The sequence below is a fragment of the Pleurodeles waltl genome, chromosome 6, assembly GCF_031143425.1.
Source record: "Pleurodeles waltl isolate 20211129_DDA chromosome 6, aPleWal1.hap1.20221129, whole genome shotgun sequence".
Classification (NCBI taxonomy): domain Eukaryota; kingdom Metazoa; phylum Chordata; class Amphibia; order Caudata; family Salamandridae; genus Pleurodeles; species Pleurodeles waltl.
This window is the reverse complement of record NC_090445.1, coordinates 577,029,457-577,051,620: the sequence shown is the minus strand read 5'-3', so window position 1 is coordinate 577,051,620 and position 22,164 is coordinate 577,029,457. Positions and strand designations below refer to the sequence as shown.

Below are 22,164 nucleotides of genomic sequence, written 5' to 3'. Positions count from 1 at the left end.
CCACTTTTTGCCTGATACTGATGCTGACTTGACTGAGAAGTGTGCTGGGACCCTGCTAACCAGGCCCCCGCACCAGTGTTCTTTCACCTAAAATGTACCATTGTCTCCACAATTGGCACAACCCTGATACTGAGGGCCCTGATGCCAGGGAATGTCTCTAAGGGCTGCAGCATGTCTTATGCCACCCTAGGGACCCCTCACTCAGCACAGACACACTGCTTGCCAGCTTGTGTGTGCTGGTGGGGAGAAAATGACTAAGTCGACATGGCACTCCCCTCAGGGTGCCATGCCAACCTCACACTGCCTGTGGCATAGGTACGTCACCCCTCTAGCAGGCCTTACAGCCCTAAGGCAGGGTGCACTATACCACAGGTCAGGGCATAGGTGCATGAGCACTATGCCCCTACAGTGTCTAAGCAAAACCTTAGACATTGTAAGTGCAGGGTAGCCATAAGAGTATATGGTCTGGGAGTCTGCCAAAAATGAACTCCACAGCTCCATAATGGCTACACTGAATACTGGGAAGTTTGGTATCAAACTTCTCAGAATAATAAACCCACACTGATCTTAGAGATGCCCCCTGTATTTTACCCAATTGTTCAGTGCAGGACTGACTGGTCTGTGCCAGCCTGCTGCTGAGAGACGAGTTTCTGACCCCATGTGGTGAGGGCCTTTGTGCTTTCTGAGGACAGAAACAAAAGCCTGCTCTGGGTGGAGATGCTTCACATCTCCCCCATGCAGGAACTATAACACCTAGCAGTGAGCCTCAAAGGCTCAGGCTTCGTGTTACAATGCCCCAGGGCACTCCAGCTAGTTGAGATGCCCGCCCCCTGGACACAGCCCCCACTTTTGGCGGCAAGTCCAGGGGAGATAATGAGGAAAACAGGGAGTCACCCACCAGTCAGGACAGCCCCTAAGGTGTCCTGAGCTGAGATGACCCCTGCCTTTAGAAATCCTCCATCTTGATTTTGGAGGATTCCCCCAATAGGAATAGGGATGTGCCCCCCTCCCCTCAGGGAGGAGGCACAAAGAGGGTGTAGCCACCTTCAAGGACAGTAGCCATTGCCTACTGCCCTACCAGACCTAAACACACCCCTAAATTCAGTATTTAGGGGCTCCCCAGAACCTAGGAAACTAGATTCTTGCAACCTGAAGATGAAGAAGGACTGCTGACCCGAAAGCTCTGCAGAGAAGACAGAGACACCAACTGCTTTGGCCCCAGCCCTACCGGCCTGTCTCCCCACTTCAAGAAAAACTGCAACAGCGACGCGTTCCACAGGGTCCAACGACCTCTGAAGCCTCAGAGAACTACCCTGCATCTAAAAGGACCAAGAACTCCTGAGGACAGCAGCTCTGCTCCAAAGAAGAAACAACTTTGCAACAAAGAACCAACTTTTAAAGGACTGCACGTTTCCCGCCGGAAGCATGAGACTTTCCACTCTGCACCCGATGCCCCCGGCTCGACCTGCGGAGAAACAACACTACAGGGAGGACTCCCCGGCGACTGCGGCCCTGTGAGTAGCCAGAGTTGACCCCCCTGAACCCCACCAGCGACGCCTGCAGAGGGAATCCAGAGGCTGCCCCTGACCGCGACTGCCTGCTTCTAAGAACCCGACGCCTGGTAAAGACACTGCACCCGCAGCCCCCAGGACATGAAGGATCCAACCTCCAGTGCAGGAGCGACCCCCAGGTGGCCCTCTCTCTTGCCCAGGTGGTGGCTACCCCGAGGAGCCGCCCTCCTTGCCTGCCTACTTCGCTGAAGAGACCCCTGGGTCTCCCATTGAACTCCATTGCAAACCCGATGCCTGTTTGCACTCTGCACCTGGCCGCCCCTGTGCCGCTGAGGGTGTACTTTTTGTGCTGATTTGTGTCCCCCCCGGTGCCCTACAAAACCCCCCTGGTCTGCCCTCCGAAGTCGCAGGGTACTTACCTGCTGGCAGACTGGAACCGGGGCACCCCCTTCTCATTGAAGCCTGTGTGTTTTGGGCACCACTTTTACCTCTGCACCTGACCGGCCCTGAGCTGCTGGTGTGGTAACTTTGGGGTTTCCCTGAACCCCCAACGGTGGGCTACCTTGGACCCAACTTTGAACCCTGTAGGTGGTTTACTTACCTGCAAAACTAACAAATACTTACCTCCCCCAGGAACTGTTGAAATTTGCAGTGTCTAGTTTTAAAATAGCTTATTGCCATTTTTGCTAAAACTGTATATGCTATTTTGCTGATTCAAAGTTCTTATGATACCTAAGTGAAGTACCTTTCATTTGAAGTATTGACTGTAAATCTTGAACCTGTGGTTCTTACAATAAACTAAGAAAATATATTTTTCTATACAAAAACCTATTGGCCTGGAATTGTCTTTGAGTGTGTGTTCCTCATTTATTGCCTGTGTGTGTACAACAAATGATTAACACTACCCTCTGATAAGCCTACTGCTCAACCACACTACCACAAAATAGAGCATTAGAATTATCTCTTTTTGCCACTATCTTACCTCTAAGGGGAACTTCTTACTTTGAAATAGTACATTCATAGCCAACTTCCTACTACCACCTATCAGGAGGGGGCTCTGACGTCACCTGCCTGGCCTGGCCACTCAGATGCTCCCAGAGGTCCCTGCCAACCTTGGATTCAAGATGGCAGAACCAAGGGATCCTCTGGAGGAGCTCTGGGCACCACCCTTGGGGTGATGATGGACAGGGGAGTGGTCATTCCCCTTTCCTTTGTCCAGTTTCGTGCCAAAGCAGAGACTGGGGGTCCCTGACCCAGTGTACATTGGTTTATACACAGAGGGCACCAAATGTGCCATTCAAAGCATACCACAGGCTTGGGGAGGCTACCCCTCCCAAGCCATGTAACACCTATTTCCAAACGGAGAGGGTCTCACCCCCTATCCCACAGGAAATCCTTTGTTCTGCCTTCCTGGGCCTGAGCTGTTCAAACAGCAGGAGGGCAGAAACCAGTCTGAGGGGTGGCAGCAGCTTGGGCTGCTTGGAAACCCTAGAAGGCTGGCAGGATCAATGCTAGGGTCCTCTAAGGAGTCCCCAGAGTGCATGTAATCATACTGCCAATACTGGCAACAGTATTGGGGTATGATTCCGACGTGTAGTCGAATTTCAAGAAATAAAGAAGTGACACAACTCTGATGGCAATATAGTATATGTTTATCCAATAAAAATACGGCCAGGAGTACAGCTCAGTTCTGTAGCTGAAAGCACACAACTCAGCTCTTACAAACAGCATCTTTTATAGTCTTGGTTCGCAATTGAAGTTCCACATCACTTATCATATTCCCAATTAGCACAGTAGTACAACTCTCTGTTATCTTTATTCATTTTAGCAAAAACAATAATTCTCTAAAAAGCATCTGACTACTTGTCGCTGAAATGCAGTTGTGGCGTAGATAATATACGTATGCATCCTCTAATGAGCACAGTGTCTTTTGATCTCACCCTTGGAATTCTATCTGTGTCTCCTAACTAAGCTATTTTTATACTCTGAAGTTTTACGGCCTGTCTTCCTCCCTCTACCAACCTTGACTTACACAAACATCTTGTCTCTCCCTTTCAGGTCTGCCATCATTTACACCTCCTCCTAACACTGGTAGCAGAAAGTGGCTCAGGCTGTTGTGTGTGTGACCTTCTAAATTATCCGTGTTATGCGAGGACCGGCTGTAACTGCTTTGCCCTGCACCTGGCTGCTCTCTTCATTTTCCTTCCTGTCCTTGCATTCCAGTCTAACATCATGCCCAGTTTGAGGCCTGTACTTGTCTCGCACAATGTACACTTCTGCACGTTTCCCTTCTAAGCCATGTGTTGACCAAAGTGGTCCTTCCTTCTTTTTCTTGAGGCCTATTACATTCCCCCCTCTAGTTGAATTTTCAACTACTTGCTCACCTTTCCTGTCCAATGTATCTATCTTAGTGTATGTATTCTGCTTCTCCTTCCACACTTTACAAGTAATGTACTAGTAAACATCCCTCCTAACTTCTGACTACTGGATTTACAACACCCTACAATAATCTGGATAAGACAATACTTCAAAAGGATCACCACAAGTATTGGAAGAAGTACTTTAAGCATTTCTTGTAGCCAGGTCGGCATCCACAAAAACAACCCTGGAAACCATTCGTCAGGGGCACCCCCTTCTTCTACCATTCTCTTCTGTAGGTTATGGAAAGTCTGTATGGCCTCTGTTATTGTTCGATTGTCCGCATCGTTAGCTGGCATGCATGTACAGCAAGACGTACTGATCTTGGAACAAACCCCTCCTTCCATAGCCATCACCAAGTCTAACACATACCTAAGTTGTATAAGCATAATTCGCACTGTATGCAAATCTTCTTTGACTGCATTGAAACCATCTTCCGTGGCAATTATGGCTTTCATCAGTTCCCATCGTGTTATTTGCAACCAACAAGCAGTGGCTTTCACCTGGATGAATGGGAGGATGCTTCCAAAAAACAACTGGGCATCATTGAAAAACCGATACTTCTGCAGAATTTCTGCCCAAGTTGCAGTGCCCAAATACTCAGCAGCTCTTCTCCTCCGTTGATGATGTAACAAGGTTGTTGGACAGTATCCACTCCTGGAATCACTAAGGAAGGGGTAACTAAAGAACAGAGACCTCTCCATCCTGCAGGAAGTCACATGTATAGCCATTCTCCACACTGCCAATAGTAGTCCATCAGACTGGAGGTGCCCCATTGCATGTCAGCATTATACCTTGTGGTGATGCAATTTATGTTGTTCCCTACTGAGACAGTTCCATTTCCCCTGAAACATGAAGAAAAGACAGTGGGTGTTCGGCCCACTCAAAGAGTTGAAGGTGCTTCTACCCAGTTTAGACTCTGTATATTCTCATTCCATATAGCATGACAGTTCTATTGTGTGTTAGTGTTTTTTTTTACTCTCTCTTCATAAGGAGAGAGCTCTGCATGCAAATGTTGCACTATGGTGCCATTGACCATGGATGTATACTGAGACATTTACCTTGAGATACCGCCTCTCCTGACAATCACTGGGTCTAGGTGTGGCTGAATAGTCTTTACAAAAAAAAAGTAGGTTGTGATACGCCTAGGAATCCCTGCTCTAATATTCTAGCCTTCCACCTTAGAACCTCTGTCCCAGCCATTGCCTCTCGCTTCACTTTTATTTCTTTATGGTCAGTCAAGACAGCAGTTTTGCCAGCTATCTCTTCCTCATACTATGTGATGTTTACTAAAAATGTTCCCTGTTGTACCTGTGAAGGTTGTGACCGTGCTCTCTTTCTACACAGGAAAAGATGTAAAAGACACTGTGTGACATTTGGAGGTACTTCTTTAGATGCATGTAATCTATCTGAATCACTGGCATGCGAAATTAAGGAGCATACCATAACTACATGTGGGTGTATTGTACTGGGAGAAAACTAGGCGCTCTGGGTAGCGAGGTGAATATCAACGAAGAATGTCGAATCTCGAAATGGTGCACTCTCGAAAGACCACACCCAAAAGGTCTTGATAGATGCTAAAAGCACTATTGCAAATATAAAGTACAAGAGGCACTCTTTCTCTAATCAAAGTTCAATCATATTCTTCAAAAGATGATATGGCTTTTAGCAGTATCAAAACTTCATCGATACACACGCGTACTCGCGCTTCACGTTTTGACTCATTGGAAGGTGGATTGATATAACTGATATCAGCAGATAAGTTGCTTAACGGAATTATTCTGGGATTCGTTTGTAAGGAATACTTATGATATAGGACGCATCTACATATATGTTTAGCCCTGATGAAGTCAATGGGAAATTCCCAGACGAAACACGTGTTGGCTATCAATTTGGATGCTGCTGCTAAAAGCCATATCATCTTTTGAAGAATATGATTGAACTTTGATTAGAGAAATCTGGACTTGGACTTTGGATCATAGCAATCTTGGAACAACAGATCAATTAATTCTACTATTTGGATTTGGACAGTGATACTGTAATTGGGGATTATGTTGGAAATAATCCTATTAATTTTCAGAAATATATGACATAACATTGCCTATGTATACTGACTCATGAGTACTATTATTTTTCATGTTATAATGAGTGCCTCTTGTACTTTAAGGAGCATACCAGGCAGGACTCGTTAGTACTTTGCATGCCTACTTCTGTCATATGCTGTTACCACATTTTATCTAATAAGCTAGCATGAATATTATGAGATACATTCTTATATTCATATGCTTCTCTTTGCAAGCACTCATTATTTGGACATGATACTATACATATAAGATACCATTGTCATACAACTGTAAACATAAGCAAGAAAACAAAACAGTAATCCAAAAATGTCTCTTGGCAGAGCCAATAAGGTACTCCGCTCGCTCTTTAAAAGAAAACAGTGTCACTCCTCCTTCTCTTCGCTCTACTATAAATGTTCCTTTAACGATGGCGATGTTTGACACAGAGCAGGGGCAGGTTGAATGTCCCATAGGTGTATCCAGGGTTTCTTGCCCTCCACTTTCACTGCAGTGGGGTGCTCTGGGTGACAGGATAAGACCCCTCGAACTTGCTATCTTTCCATCGCCTTACAAAATTGCGAATGTACACTTGTTGAACCACAGGAATTGGACTGGTCTGCTGGGCTGCGGTGGTGCACCTCTGCAGTCGTGCCACCTGTTTAGAAAATAACTTAGCAGACGTCAGCAACTGAGACAAATAGCAGCTCATTTCATTCCCCAAAACCTCAGCTGTTTTATGAGCATCTATCTTTTGTCTTGCTATTGTTAAGGGGGTCGGCATAGCGCGCCCTGTCACTATCTGGTGCGGGGTCTGGTGATGATCACTTCCTGGTTGATTTCTGAGGGCATAGAAGGCTAACGAAGGCAGTGGAGCCAGTTCTTATCCAATGTAGCGCACAGTTTGCTAATTTTCTTTTTCAACAGGCCATTAAGGCACTCCACTATACCATTACTTTGGGGATGATAGACAGATGACAATTTATGTTTTATCCCCAGGGAGGTGGCGATGTGTTGAAAAATGGCATTGAAGAAGTGGGGTCGGGTATCTGAACGGATCAATTATGCGATTTCCCACCTAGGTATTACTTCTCGTATCAAAAAGTTAGCTGCTGCTTTGGCATCATTATGTACATAGGGTCCTGCCTAAATCCACCTTGAGAAAGAACAGACAACTACAATTAGATACATGTAGTTGTTACATCTATCAATAATGTCCACAAAATCTAAATGTAGATTTTTAAATGGTCCTGTTTGGTGGGGAATTGTTGATGTAATAACTTTTAGTGTGGGTTTTGGGCTGCATTGTTGGCATACTGCACATTCAGCAATCTACATAGTAATCAGTTCAGATAGTTGTGGGATAAACCAATCTGTCTGCAAGAAGATATTCTTTGGCCGTGTGTGCAGGGAGATGCAGTTGCTCCAGCACTGTATACAACAAGGCTTGTGGCATCACTGGTTTCCCTGTACGTTCCATCCTATAAATAAAATCTGTTGGTGATTGTAGGCACCCGTGCTGTTCCCACATCTCCCTCTCATTTGGTTGTGCCTCCTCTTGCAACTTGCATAGATATAATTGTGATGTTTCTGTGTATGGGGGTGGTAACTCAGTATGATTCTGTTGCCTACTAATCATCATCTCCAGTGTGTGCTCTTCTGATTCAATATTATTTGGAGATGTTTTGGCTGCCTCCTTGGCTGCCTAGTCTGCCAGAGCATTACCCCTGGAGAGACAAGGTCTTGCTTTTTTGTATGTGCTGCACATTGTATCACTGCTACCTTGGATGGTAGAGTTAAAGCTTGTATCAATTTTGCCAATAAGTCTCTGTGCATCACAGGGGACTCATCAGATTTAAGAAACACCCTCCTCTTCCACTTGTGAATGCTAGAATGTACCATGTGGTAACGTATGCTGAATCTGAATAGATTGTGACTTTTAATCCCTCAGCATGATGCAGTACTTCAATAATGGCAACTAGTTCTGCAGCTTGTGCTGAAAAACGAGAGAGAGATAGTGACTCAATATCTGCAACATGTCAGACGATCCCTGTTGTTCAGCTCTTACAACTGCTGCTCCTGAATGTCTAATCCCTGTTTCTTGATCTATGAAAGAGGATCCATCCACAAAGAGCAGCATGCTCCCAGGGGTGGGGTCCTCTCCCACCTTGCTCTCTTCTTCTGGCACATAATTGGCACAGTCATATACTTGTTTGTCATCAGTAACCGGGTGTGCAAAGAATGTCGCTGGATTAACTGTGTGACATCTGACCACTTGCAAGGATGGTAATTAAAGTATTACTTCGTACCCAGATACTCTCTGAGTTGTGAGAGTGCTTTTGCCTCTTTGCAAGATAGCGAATACCGCATGCTCTACATACACTGTTAAAGGTGATCCCATCACTATAGTGTTGCTCTTCTGGAGTGCAAATGCTGCTATAGCCTGGGCTTGCTCACATGCATAGTGACCTTTCATGACAGGATCTAGCAGCCCACTGTAGTAGGCAATTGGCTTATGTCCCATAGATGTCTTTTAAGTCAGTACTGCAGTTATCATCATTCTGTTACAATGACAAAAGAGGTAGAATTGTTTGTTGTAGTTGGGTGTACCTAACACTGGAACATTCGTGATCGCTTTCTTTAGCTACAGGAATGCTGTCTCTCCGTCATCTGTCCAATGTATTTTGTTTGCAGTTGAGTGAGACTCCTTTAATGCAGTGAGAAGTGGTGCTGTCAACGTAGCATAATCAAATACCCACTGCCTCACGTAATTAAAGTGTCCTAAGAATTGCTACATTTGTTTGGTAGTAGTGGGCTTGGGCATGTTTCTAATGCTTTCTACTCTTTCAGGTCTCACCTTTCTCCCGTCTTTGGATATTAGTTGCCCCAAATAGTGGACCTCTGTCTGCACATACTGTAATGTATTTTTGTCAACTTTGTATCCTTTGTCTGCAAGCATGCAGAGAAGGCCAATGGTGTCCTCTCTACATATGTCTTCAGTGGCAAAAAAGATCAAAATGTCATCTACAAAAGTGTACTCTTGCATTCTAAGCCCGCAAAGTCTTTTTTAACTGTCCGATTAAAAACGCTTGGGGACTAGCAAAAGCCTTGGGGGAGCCTACTGTGGCAGTATTGCGTATTTTTAAATGTGAACCTAGTCAAATATTGGCTTTCGGAATGTAATGGAATGCTGAAAAACATATATTTCAAATCAATTTCAGAGAAGAAAGTGGCATCTTTGGGGATATTTGTCAGTATAACTGATGGATCGGGTACTACTGGAAATTATGGAATGACTATATCGTTCAGAGAGCGCAAATCCTGAATCTTTCTCCACATTCCTCCCTTAGCCTTTCTTATCAGAAAAATCAGCGTATTACACAGTGTTGATCTTTCATAAATCACTCCCTGCTAAAGTAGCGCCTGAATTGTAGGTAAGATTCCTTCATCCGCTTCTTTGGACAAGGGGTACTGGCGTATCCTGGGCAATATAACTCTAGGTGTCAATGTAATTATCACAGGCTCAGCTCCTTTAATCAGCCCCACATCATGTAGTCCCTTCGTCCATAGCACTTCTTGTACTTTTGCCATATCTCTCTCTCTAATTGTAGTGTCTTGTTTATGTTTTGGCACTGTCCTATATTGCAACTGCATTCTAATGGAGATATCCATCTCAAATATGACTGTTCCAATCAAAGGGGGTTCACCGAACAATTCCTCATCTGAGATAGCCCTTAATTTGATCCCGGGGTCTGTGAACACTATTGATGTCCACATGTCCTGCCTCCTGTCGAATGCGATGAGCGCCGCATATGTTGGTCGTATTTCAAGAACTGATATGTCCAGTAACATCTCTCACTCTGTTATTGGGTCCACAAGCTTGCAAGGTTTAAACAATAGTTCTTTTGGTAACTGCACTATCCTCCCTTTCAGCACTGGTATGTGCGCTATCAAAGCGTATATTCCACGCAAAAAAGCCTCTGTATCAACTGGTACTGCTCTGACCTGCTGCCATGATTCCTCATGAGCTATGAGGGACAGTATCCTTCCTGGCGTGACACTGGGTATATAATGCACCATTGAGCCATCTCCCAGGAACAAGATGGTCATATTCAATTTGCTCATTAGCTCTCTCCCAAGAAAGTTGATGGGTGACTCTGGGGAATATAACAATGGGCCGTCAATTTGTGCATCACCCATAGTCATGTTTACTGATCTCGTGAAAGGGACCCATCCGACAGCCCCAGAAAATCCTTGTGTGTCCAATGAGTTGCATGAAAGTGGTAGTGTTCCTTCCTTTATGCAAGATTTGGTTGCCCCAGTGCTGATTAAAAACTGATAGGGGCGACCTTTTATGGCTACCGTCACAGTGGGTTCCTCTTCTGACCTGTGGGCTACCGATGGCATTGGAGACATGGTTGTTACCTGTGGGATTTGTCATTGGACATAGTTAGGTGTCAGTGTTTCACTGGAAACTTGGGGCGGTGCGGAAAAGGGGTTACCTCTTTGCTCCAATACTCCTCCTACTGGCACCTGCGCTTGTCCTCCCATGGATTTGCTGCCACCCTGGGGCCCATTTTGCAGAAGTGGCCCCTGTGTGTCACCCACTGAGCTTGAGGGGTCTGAGAGTGCTCTTGCCTCACATATTGTTGTGGTCCCCATTGCACTTGCAGAGACCTCGCTGCCTGTCTTTGCGGTGTAGGCCACGATTGCATGCATTCATCGATTCTCTTGGTCCTGCATTCTCTTGCAAAATGACCCATCTTGCTACAATCATAACACTACTGTCCCACTCAGGATCCTCCTTGTCTTCATTCCTGCATTGTTCCTTGCTCTCTGATGGACCTCCTTGTCTCCTTCCCATATCACTTGCTATCTGCCCTCACAGTGCCTGCCCTTGCACTGGCGTTGTGATTATTGCTGGTGGTGCTGTCAAAGTGCCCCTTCCGTGCTTGGTTCCTTAAGTTTCTGTACCTCCTCTGTTCTCTCTTTACCCTTTTATTGCTTTCGTTTAAAATAATGTATTATGTGAGCTTGTATTTCTGGCCATGGTTTAGCCCAATTTCCACTACCCCATCCAAATTTTACTGTATTTCGGTGGGAAGATCTCTTCAACACATTGTAAAATAAAAGTGCATTTCCTCCTTTATTTTCCCAATTACATCCTACCTCCTGTACCCATCGTTCTTTCATTCTTGTGATAAACTCTGCAATGTCCTCAGTCGGCTTAATGCTTTCTGTCATAAGAGCTCCAATGTCTGGTCTCTCTGCTGAAGCGCATCCCAAACATGCTTGGGGACATTGTTAAAGGAAGACCCGTCAAACTGCATGTTTGTCAATGTGCCTTAAGGGAGTCCTGCTCTCGCAAATAGTATTTACCTCATCTCCCACTATAGAACTCAGCAAACCTTTAACGTCGCCCAGAGCAAGATTAACTCCAGCAGAGTGTTTTTCAAAACACCCTATCCATTTTCTTGCACTTTCATACAGTGGGGACAGTGCTCCCTTTAAATTATCTTTGTCCATCTGTAGCCAGGGCACGTATGATGGTACGTGCCCTCCCTTAAAAATGAGGGGCAGTTGAGTAATGGGTGAGAGATCAGTTGGCCTGCAATTTAAACCTGGGTCTGGTCTGTTACTATGTGTTACTTCAGTCGGTTTGTTCTTGACATACATCTCCCAGACTACAAGGCATTCCTGCATGTATGGATAGTTACAGCCTGGGTCACCCCGTCCCTGTTGTATATAGTCTTCTGCCATGGCTAAGTCATAGGGTTGGAAAGACCCCTGTCGGGCCGCGGTTTTCTCCCATCTCTTTCAGTCCATGTTGCCAGTTCATTTGAAAAGGGTTGAAAATAATAACTACCCTCTTCTCATTCTCTCGTTTCTATGGATGTCAGACTCAATTTGGTTGTTTTTAAAATTGACCTTCACTGTGTCTCTACTGGGTCTCCTGCTATCAATTGTAGCCTTTGTATAGGGCACAGTCAAAAATTATACAGGCTTCTGTCATTTCCTTTTGCATCCTCATTCATATCAGACCCTTTGTTCCAGTCCTTGTCTTCCACTTCTGCCCCTGCTCCCCTTCCCATCCTATCTAGGTGTTCGTCATATTGTGATCTCTCTACTTCTTTCCAGCCCTTTTCTTCCAGCATCCAGTCCCCAGTTGCCTCTCTCAGTGTTTCCGCAGATGTGTCTCCCAACCTTGGAATGACCTCCCCAATAGTCAAAGGCTCATGTCTCCTGGATCTTTCTTCCTGTTCTCTAGTGTACTGCAACTTAAGTGTTGCCCTGTCTCTTCTCTTCTGTTAATGGCCCGCTGAAGAGCTGTTGGGATGGGACCGGGTATTCCCCCATTCCCCTTCATATATGTCCCATCCTCCTTGGGTTCAACCCGAAAGGGATCCTGATACCCAGCAGCTGGCAGAATAGGGTAGAGACCATACAATGGGGGCTCCTCTAGAGCCTTTTCTGGGAGTTTCTCTTGCGCCTGTGTCGCTGCCTCTTCAGACACTGTCGATTTTACATTTGTCTTCGTATCACAGCAGACCCGCCATAATGACAAAATAGCTTCCCTCTTCTTTCTCTTCTTCTTCTGATATTAAGATCTAATGTAAGTCAGTGTATGTTCAACTATGTCTTCGTCAAATGTCCCTTCCTTTGGCCATGACTGGACATGGCCTTTAGAATCTCTGTGCCATTGCTTACAATATTTCTGTATTTTCTTTTTGTCTGACAGGAAAGTTTTTATAATATGTTCCAGGGGGGCATCCATGGTTTCTCCCAGGACATACGCTTCCAATATAAATATATATATATATATATATATATATATATATATATATATATATATATATATATATATATATATATTCCTCTTATTACTATCCACTCTTTGTGTCCCTTATCCGCCCTTTGTCTCCCTCACTAATATGTACATGTCTTTATCAATGTCGCTAACCTATAGCTGTGATCTGGGTGGGAAAGTACTCTTATGCAGTGTTACCTGGCTTAACGTGCATTGTGGTAAGACCGTATTGGTAAACATCAGTGATATTAACCTGTGCAGCACTTCTTCTATACTGATATCGGGTGCGGGTGCATTTATTGGGGGGCAAAGTGGATTGGTGCCTGACACAATATGCGTTATAACATTATCGTGAATGAAAATTATTAGTAGTAGTGTCTGGGGATGTGGCATCCCTTCCATCATTTAAAACCCCAGAATCATACAGGTCTGTGAAAAATGCACCTAGAAGGGCTTCTAATACAATGGATTCCTGCATTATTATGTGAAACCGAGGGGTGTCACACAGGCATGGGGGTTGGCCATGAGCCCATTTAAATGTTAAAACTAGGTCAGGGTGTCTTTTTACTGCCACAAGGAATTATCAGTCTCACTCATAAGATCTTTTATTTATTTCCTCTAGTTTTGGTGTTATCTATTTTTGATTCTTATGTTTTATCTGCACTAATGTTTCCCTCCTCCCAGGACCCTGAAATATTATATTCATTTTATCATCACAATTACTCATTATTTACAGCAAATATTTATTCATTGCTATTGCGCTTTTTCAGGTTTGCAACCAAGGGTCTGACCGTGCTCAAGGTAAAGTCAATTGACATTGACCATTTTGTCGTTCCTTTACCTAAACGTCAGACTCCCCACTGATGCCTCAGCCTTGATTGTTTTCCCAACTCACCTCACTTTCTCTACTCTAACCCTCAGGATCTAACCAGGATATATGATAGACACGAACTTTCAGGAACTGCCTCCTGGGTAATTCACTAGAACCTAACTTTTTCTTCCAGGAGCTGTCCCCTAGGTAATGCATTTGTACATAACTATCTCTTCCAGGAGCTGTCCCCTGGGTAATTTACTAGTACAAAACGATATCTTCCAGGAACTGCCTCCTGGGTAATACATTACTACAAAACTATGTCTTCCAGGAACTGCCTCCTGGATAATACACTAATACATAGCTATGTCATCCAGAAACTGCCTCCTGGGTAATACACTACTACAAAACTAGGTCTTCAGGAAATGCCTCCTGGGTAATACACTAGTACATAGCTCTATCTTCTAGGAGTTGTCCCCTGGGTAATACACTAATACTCGTTGTGCATCCTTTCTATCACAAAAGGGTATCCCTACCAGCTAGTCTTCCGGCCTGGCTGGGAAATCACATTTCATTTCTGCATCACCTATGTATGTATATGTATGTGTGTATATGTATGTATGTATGTATGTATATATATATAAAGAAAAAAAAACACACGCAAATCCTGCATGCACTTATTCCCCCATATTACAATTGCCACAGAATCATGCACTTTAAATAATAAAGTTCGAAGCCCAACCTCCCTTCACCCTTTAGGACAGCAACCTCTGGAGCCGCTCGAAAAGGCAGGTGTATGATTTGTACACAGTGTTCTATTCAAGCGACGCAGGCGGTGTTTCTTTCAGCCACGGTCCAGGGATTTGAAGGGAAGAAGCTCCTGGCTGGCGCGAAAAATGTAGTAGAATTTCAAGAAACAAAGCAGTGACACAACTCTGATGACAATATAGTATATGTTTATCCAATAAAAATACGACCAGGAGTACAGCTCAGGTCTGTAACTGAAACCACACTCAACATAGCTCTTACAAACAGCACCTTTTATAGTCTTGGTCCACAATTGAAGTTTTACATCACTTATCATATTCCCAATTAGCACAGTAGCACAATTCTCTGTTATCTTTATTCATTTTAGCAAAAGCAATAATTCTCTACAAAGCATCTCACTACTTGTCACTGAAATGCAGCTGCGGCGTAGATAATATATGTATGCATCCTCTAATGAGCACAGTGTCTTTTGATCTCACCCCTGGAATTCTATCTGTGTATCCTCCCTATGCTACTTCCATACTCTGAAGTTTTACGGCCTGGGCTTCTCCCTCTACCAACCTTGACTTACACAAACAGCTTGTCTCTCCCTTTCAGGTCTGGAGACAGAGACAGAGACAGAGACAGAGACAGAGACAGAGACAGAGAGAGAGACAGAGACAGAGAGAGAGAGAGAGAGAGAGAGAGATTGATTGATTGTGAAAAGGGTGCATACACCCTTTCACACAGGCTGCAATGGCAGGCCTGCAGAACACTTTACATGGGTTCCCCATGGGTGCCATAGTATATGCTGCAGCCCAAAGGATCCAGTGGTAACCCAATGCCCTGGGTACCTGTGTACCATATACTAAGGACTTACATGGGGGCACCAGTATGCCAAATGTGGGGTGCAAATGGTACAAGTTACCAAGTTGGAAGGGAGAGAGCATAATCACTGGGGTCCTGGTTAGCAGGATCCCAGTGAACACAGTCAAACACACTTACAACAGACAGAAAATGGGGGGTAACCATACCAACAAAGAGGGTAACTTCCTACACTTGTGAAGTGATTCAAAGGAGTATTCGGCTAGGCCCATTAATAAACTACTGCAGTATTCAAGCTTGCTAGGCACTAGTGAGTTAAGGAATGCATTTGTTGTGTTGGAAGGGATGTGATGGTGGATCTTGTGTGTATTCAGTATTTGGTACCTCCTCATGATTGCTGTTCGGTTACTTAGCAACTCATTTTCATATATGAGCTGGGAAAAGACCCAGGATATCTGTCCCGGTGAAAATTTTCAGAGTACTGGGAGAAAGTGGACTAGAAGTTGGTGCAGATGAGAAGGGAAAGTATAGAATCTCCGTTTCAGGAGTTCAGCATAAGTGACTGGGGAGACATCCAATAACAGGTGGTTGTAAAACAATACAAGACATGTGACCGGAGCTGAGTTATAAAGGAAAAACCAGCAGCATAAAGATGGTATGAGAACTCAAACAAGCAGATAATGTTCATGAGGGCGCTCGTGCATGGTGAAAAAACACAGAGATTTTCACAGAGCCTTGTGGAACCCTTACAGGAAGTGGGCTGGATGTCCAGGTCTTGGAAACCCTGGCAACAGAGAAAGAGCATCCAGTGAAGTAAGAAGTGAGACAAGTTTGAACTGTACCTGAGATGCCTAGTGATTCAAGAGAGGACAGTAGTCTATGGTTGATGAAAGTATCAAAGGCAATCGATAGGTCTAGGCTTCCGATGGCCTGGTGATGAAATTTGACAGGTGTGACACTGCAGTTTCTTTGAGGACAGGGTACAGAAATATGATTGCGGGTAGTAAATACATTGTTAGAAAAAAGAGTGTATGCTGGATGAAGAACAGGAGTAATGACAAGTTTCAGGATATTTATTTTTAGGAGAGACAGGCCTGTAGACTTGAAATAAGTTTGGTAGGTGCTAGCCATGAGAGAATAGATGAATAGAGAGGGCAGACACTCAAGAACATTGTAAATCTGAGCAAGGGGTTTGATGGTCTGGGGCAGAAAGGGTCAGTTGGTGCAAATTATGGATTGGCAGGTTTTAGGTGTAGTCTACACACAGCTTTAGGTGTATCACCAGCCTGATATAATCTAAACATGTTCTAAATAAAAAATGCATACATATACATGCATGTAGGAACTTTGGGTCAACCCCTCTTTATCATTGGTGAGTTCATCTGTCGTTCAAATTTTTCTTCTGTTTACAAACTTTTGCAGCATGGGGCATTGGGCCGTCAGACACAGTCAATGGTTCTTTTGCACTATGAATGATGGCATTTTACATGATCACATATGTACGTAAACCTAAGAAGAAGTGCAGTTCAATGCCAAGGCTGGTGGGCCATCACTTTACTTTGCCAATGTGTTTTTTCTTTACATTTGTTCATGTTTTACTTTTTTAATCATGCTTCTATGTTTAATCTATGTCTTCAGGTTACAGTCATTCAAAGGTTATATTACTTTTCTTTGCACCAGTAAGAATCTTATTTTCGTGTAATGTTTATTAAAACTATAAAATGATTTACATATGTGTTTTAAGTAGACCTGCCTGCTAAGAAGCACCCATACATTTCTTTTAAAATTATATTCAACTATTTTTTGATGTAACTTTTTTTTTAATTACAGGTACATGGTCCTCATGTTTAGGATTTAGGATATTTACCTTCTTGTTACGTGTGTGACGTGCGTGCAAAATATAATCATTTCTCCAGCATGACAAGACCTACCCTCTTGGCTTTCTCAAAACTTGTTATGATTGGACTAATTTAAATGGGAGATGGTCTGTTGGCACATGATAGTATGTGCGAGTGGGGTTAAGATGTAGTGAGGGTGGAGGAGACTGGAGAAGGAGCAGAGAGCAGTAAAGCATAGAGCGTCCCTGATAGTGATGATTTTCGACAGAACACATATGGTAAAGTCATTGGCTGATAGGGAAAAATATAGTTTAAGTAACTTTGGTGGAGAGAAGTTAAATGGGCATGCAATATTTCCTGCTAAGACTGTAGTGAATTGATTGGGTTTTGGAAGTATGGAGATTTGGGATTGTCCAGAGCATCATATGGTTTGTTCAGACCTTGTCTGTACTCCTTTGGATTTATGATGGCCTTGTTGTTACATCAATTGTGCAGAAGTTCCCTCAGTTTGGCTTTAAGATTACAACTTATATCGACGTTTCAAGTTTTGCAGTAGTGAGGGAGAAGCTATATATAGGATAGTGTGCACTAAAGGCTTGCCGTGGACTATTATTGAATAGCATTCTGATACTTGGAATGTAGCTTTTCCCATTTTAAAATCAGGAGCACTACAAAGTCCTAGAACTCAATAAAAAGGCAACTTGAAATCTGGACTATTCTGTGGGCATCTGAAATATGAATCTGAGTTTAAATGGTCTACAGACGGTGCAAGACCTTTGCTTTTGTGATAGCACTTGAGTTATTTTCGTATACTAAGGGCTTTCAACATCTGAAAATACTGAAAATGGAATGAAGTACAGGAATCCAGGAATAATTTGGTGGGTGGAGACTTGTAGAACTGGAGCAGTGTATGCATGCAGTGCAGGACATCTCAGAGGTACTAATAGAACAGGACCTGGGAGGTGAAAGAGCCTATCAGTCCTTTTACTTGGTCTATTTCTTTTGGTACAAGGGCCAGGCTCAAGGTAGTGATTATTTTCTATCTCCCTTTCTTCAACCCCAGCCGCTTGCCTAATGATTGGGTGCATGATTTATCCTGACGGTTGGGACTCCCCAGAGGTAAAGAGGATGTGTGGGGACAAGACAGACAAGTACACACTGGGTGCCTGCACCGTGCGTTGGGCCTACATCCTTGCCATCGTGGCCATCCTCGATGCCCTCATCTTGTCCTTCCTCGCCTTTGTCCTTGGAAACCGTCAGGACAGCCTACTTCCAGAGGATTTCAAAATTGAAAACAAAGGTAACCTTTTACAATTTAAGAATATCTTAGGTGGAGGTTTTTCCTTCACCAAGGTGAATTTCCCTTTGGCTGAGATAGAGCAGTCAAGACAGACTCACTCTTTGGTATGTAAAACTCCTTCGTGTGACAGGTCGTCGCTCACAAGAACTTAACCTGTCATCTTACTGTAAACCTAGAAACAATCACTTCAATTACACAGAAACATGGCGTCGCTGCTGACCCTTCCACTCACTTTCCCCTTTGGGCCTACTGGTCACAAATTTAGTCAAACACCTCTCAATCTCCTTACCTAGATGTAGTCCACTTAGTCAGACCCCTTTCTATCCGGCCCCTGCCCTCCTAGCTGATGTTCCAGGTTAAGCCTGGCCAGCCATTGACGCTGACCCGCTATACATTAGGCTTTGAAGTCCGGGGCTCCCATGCCACTCATGTCCGGGGGTAACTGCAGTTTTGACAAGCCTACCCAGAATAGATAAATTGTACAGCAGTGTTATGGAAGAAAGGTTTCATACATAGAGTGCTCTGTCTGGGGTCCCCAAAATTACCCTCCGGGGCTACCTTGCAACTGCGAACAGCGTTAGATTATTGGAGACGAGCTACACAATACACAGCCTCATCAACCCCCTATGCACCCAACATACCTCTGCGCGGTCTCCCTACCCCCTCAGGAAGGATCATGGCGGCTATGCACAGAATGTGGGAACAACAGGGACCACTTACCCTAGGGGACCTGTTTGAAGATGGCATGTTAATGCCGCACTCGGACTTTATACGAGTACACGGTCTACCCAACACTCTTTTTTAACTCATGCTAAAATATTAACATATGTACACACTTATTGGGCACCACAGGGAGCTGAACCAGTAACACACGAAGCCCTTCAGTCACTACACACAATGGGTCACGAGAGACATCTCATTAGATGGATATACCGAGGTATTCAAGCACACCTCCACATATCTTTAGATACGGTACAAACTTAGTGGGCAACTGATTTAGGTCGGGACTTTATGGCCAAGGAGTGGACTTACATGTTACAATATGCTACAAAAGTATCCTGCAATACTACATTTAAGTGGGTCCAATTTTACCTATTCCATCATGCATATCTCACTCCACATAGGCTAAATAGAATGTATAACACGACAACGGCAGAGTGCCACCGGTGTCATTCCATTGATGCCGACCTTCTCCATATGCTCTGGGCATGTCCGTCCCTCTCACAGTACTGGGACACTTTCAGACCCACTCTGATGGAGATCAAGGAGGTGATAGTAGATCTGGCACCTTCTTATTTCCTCTTGGGGTGGCAACCTAACACACACAACTCTAAAGTAACTTCATAGTTCGTGAATTTGGCTCTGCTGTTGACGAAACGACAATTAACGAGGCACTGGAAACCCTCCATGTGCCAACCATCCATTCATGGAGGAAGGAAGTTCTACACAGGAGCCAGGCCGAAAGCTCAGCTCTTCAGAGAGAAGAATACAAGGGGTTAAGAAGGAAACCAATATCTCACAAGTGGGACACACTAGTAGAGGCATTTAGAGCCCAGAATGGGGCACAGGAGTAGTAGCACCGGGGAGAGCAGCGTCCCTTAACGAGGCTGAAGGTGGAGAGTGCACAGATAGGCTGAGGCTTAACCTAACCACGAGCCAAGGGCTCCCTGTTTGGCCTTACTTTCCCTCACATAAAGCCAACAATAGGTGGGAGTGTTTGTACACATATCACATACTTCGCCCCCCCTTTTGGTGCTAGTAGAGGTACTCCTGGGAGGCACATCGATACTGGCAACACAGATGGGTTAATTTATATGCTTATTGACGGAAGCGGGGTAGGGAGGTGGGGTTGGGTAGGTCTTTGTTGTTCTTCAGTACTGTTAAATAATATATGAATATGCAGTTCCACTTGCAGGTCTGAATTTCAAACATGTGTCTACATCTCTGCTTTATATGTAGAGGCAATTGAACAGTGCCATATATACTGTACTGTAATAAGATAGAAAACCAATAAAAGTCTATTTTAAAAATAAATACGTCATGACTCCACCCTCCCAACTCACCAGGGACTCTTTCTTGCATCTCTGGAAAACCCACCTTGCAGGTTTCACTTGCTGCCCATAGCCAAAAAGCATGAGTGCCACAAGCAATCCCAGCCTTTTTAGCCACATCACCACCAACAACTATTTCCAGCAGTGGGTGTCACTCCATATGCGTGAACACTGTCTCTTTCCCAACGCCTCAAATTAAAAAAATCTTAAAATACAGCACAAGAGCCAATGTCAATAGCTTTGGACCTTTCCAATTTTACTTACATGTTCATTGCCCTTTAATCAGTTCTAGATCAATCCAGTTTAATCGTCAAATTGCCTTCTCTACACATAACTCCATTAGGAAGCCTTTTTCTTTTCCTGCCCACCCCCAAACATTCAAACCATACACGTATGTTAATAATGCCCCTTCTCAAAGTAGCAGTAGTTCAAATATTGTTTATTAGACACAAAAACATAATTAGCCGCTAGTAATAATAATACTGTCGCGTAGGCTCTCATTATCCTAAATGAGACTACTGGATTTCTAGGCAGCAGGATCGATAACGGTGTGGGGGACTGAGTCTGACCCACGTGTAAGGAACTCTGTCACCATAAATCCAGTTTTTGCTCCGGCTAACTAGCAGTGCCTCATTTCTCCCACGGGGAAGAGATGATTGGGCAACCGAGCGCATGACATCTTTGGAACTTCTCAGGGAAGTCGTGGTCACTCAGATCCAAACCAACTCTCTCATTCACAATATGGTCTCATATACAAATGACAAAGACAGTATAAGTTTTATAGAATGTTTTAATAAAACGACTGTATTTTAGATATTAAGGCGTGAGCCGCAATAACCAGAACAATACAACATAGTAGGATTGATATAGTAACCAGGAGAGTAAAACATAAGAATAACGCTATCATAATTCCTAACCGTTTCTACTCTCCCTCTGCTTGTTCTATTTAGAGCACAGCATGTTAAGCTTCTAGCTTGCCTTTCTGTATCACTAGGGAGACGGACACACTCATACCTGAGCAAAGGCCTGTGATCTGGTTCAGCATCTGCAACGAGGCAGTCAGCGTCTAGTTGTGGTTCCCTGGTCGGAATCTCCGTCTTGCATGTATTGGGACAAGGAAGTGATTTTATAACTAACATGTCTTCGTGATCACAAAATGTCCCTACGCAGGAATGGCAAGTCTAAACTCCTACCACGTCTATCGGCAATGTACCAGACTGTATCCTTGACTGAAGCACAGAGTGAATATGTTATGAACTCCAGTGCTGAAGTAGGCAAAACAGTGTCATATGAATAAAAAACAACACCGTAGAACTGGCTATTCTGAAAAATAACAGTACGAAGCCTAATAAAAAGCATTCAGAGTAAAGGGCACAGCGGCTCTAAGCTGTTAGCAAATGAATAAAATATATTTAGGGCAAAGTGCACAGAGGCCTAAAGCCTGACGCTAATGCGCAAAATATACGTAAAACTGACCACACTACACCCTCCCCTTGTCGGTAGCAAGTGGTTCTAATAACATAAAAAACATAACCTAAATTTAAACACAACATTTCGACAAGATGAGAAGACAACAAAGTCATAAATTTAGGAAACATGTGACGATAGAGCGAATTGCAATATAGTGTCAATTTAGTCTAAAAAAAAAAAAATCCAATTGTCAGACAGAAGCAATAGAACGTAGAAGCTCTTCCACTTCGAGATATGTCAATATCGGAAGATCCACGCCACAAAGTACCATGGAGCAGGTGTGTTCCAAAGCCCCAAAACCATTCAGGGCGGCACCCCGTGTAGT

General features: G+C 44.0%; 1 protein-coding gene across 1 annotated transcript in view; it reads left to right on the top strand.

The window, feature by feature from the left end:
- LHFPL5 (LHFPL tetraspan subfamily member 5) overlaps positions 1 to 22,164 on the top strand; it is a 65,727-nt gene that overhangs the window by 23,497 nt on the left and 20,066 nt on the right. Inside the window, exon 2 of the mRNA XM_069238762.1 lies at positions 18,082 to 18,318. Within this exon, the coding sequence (XP_069094863.1) occupies positions 18,082 to 18,318 (237 nt within the window). The remainder of the gene's footprint in view (positions 1 to 18,081; positions 18,319 to 22,164) is intronic.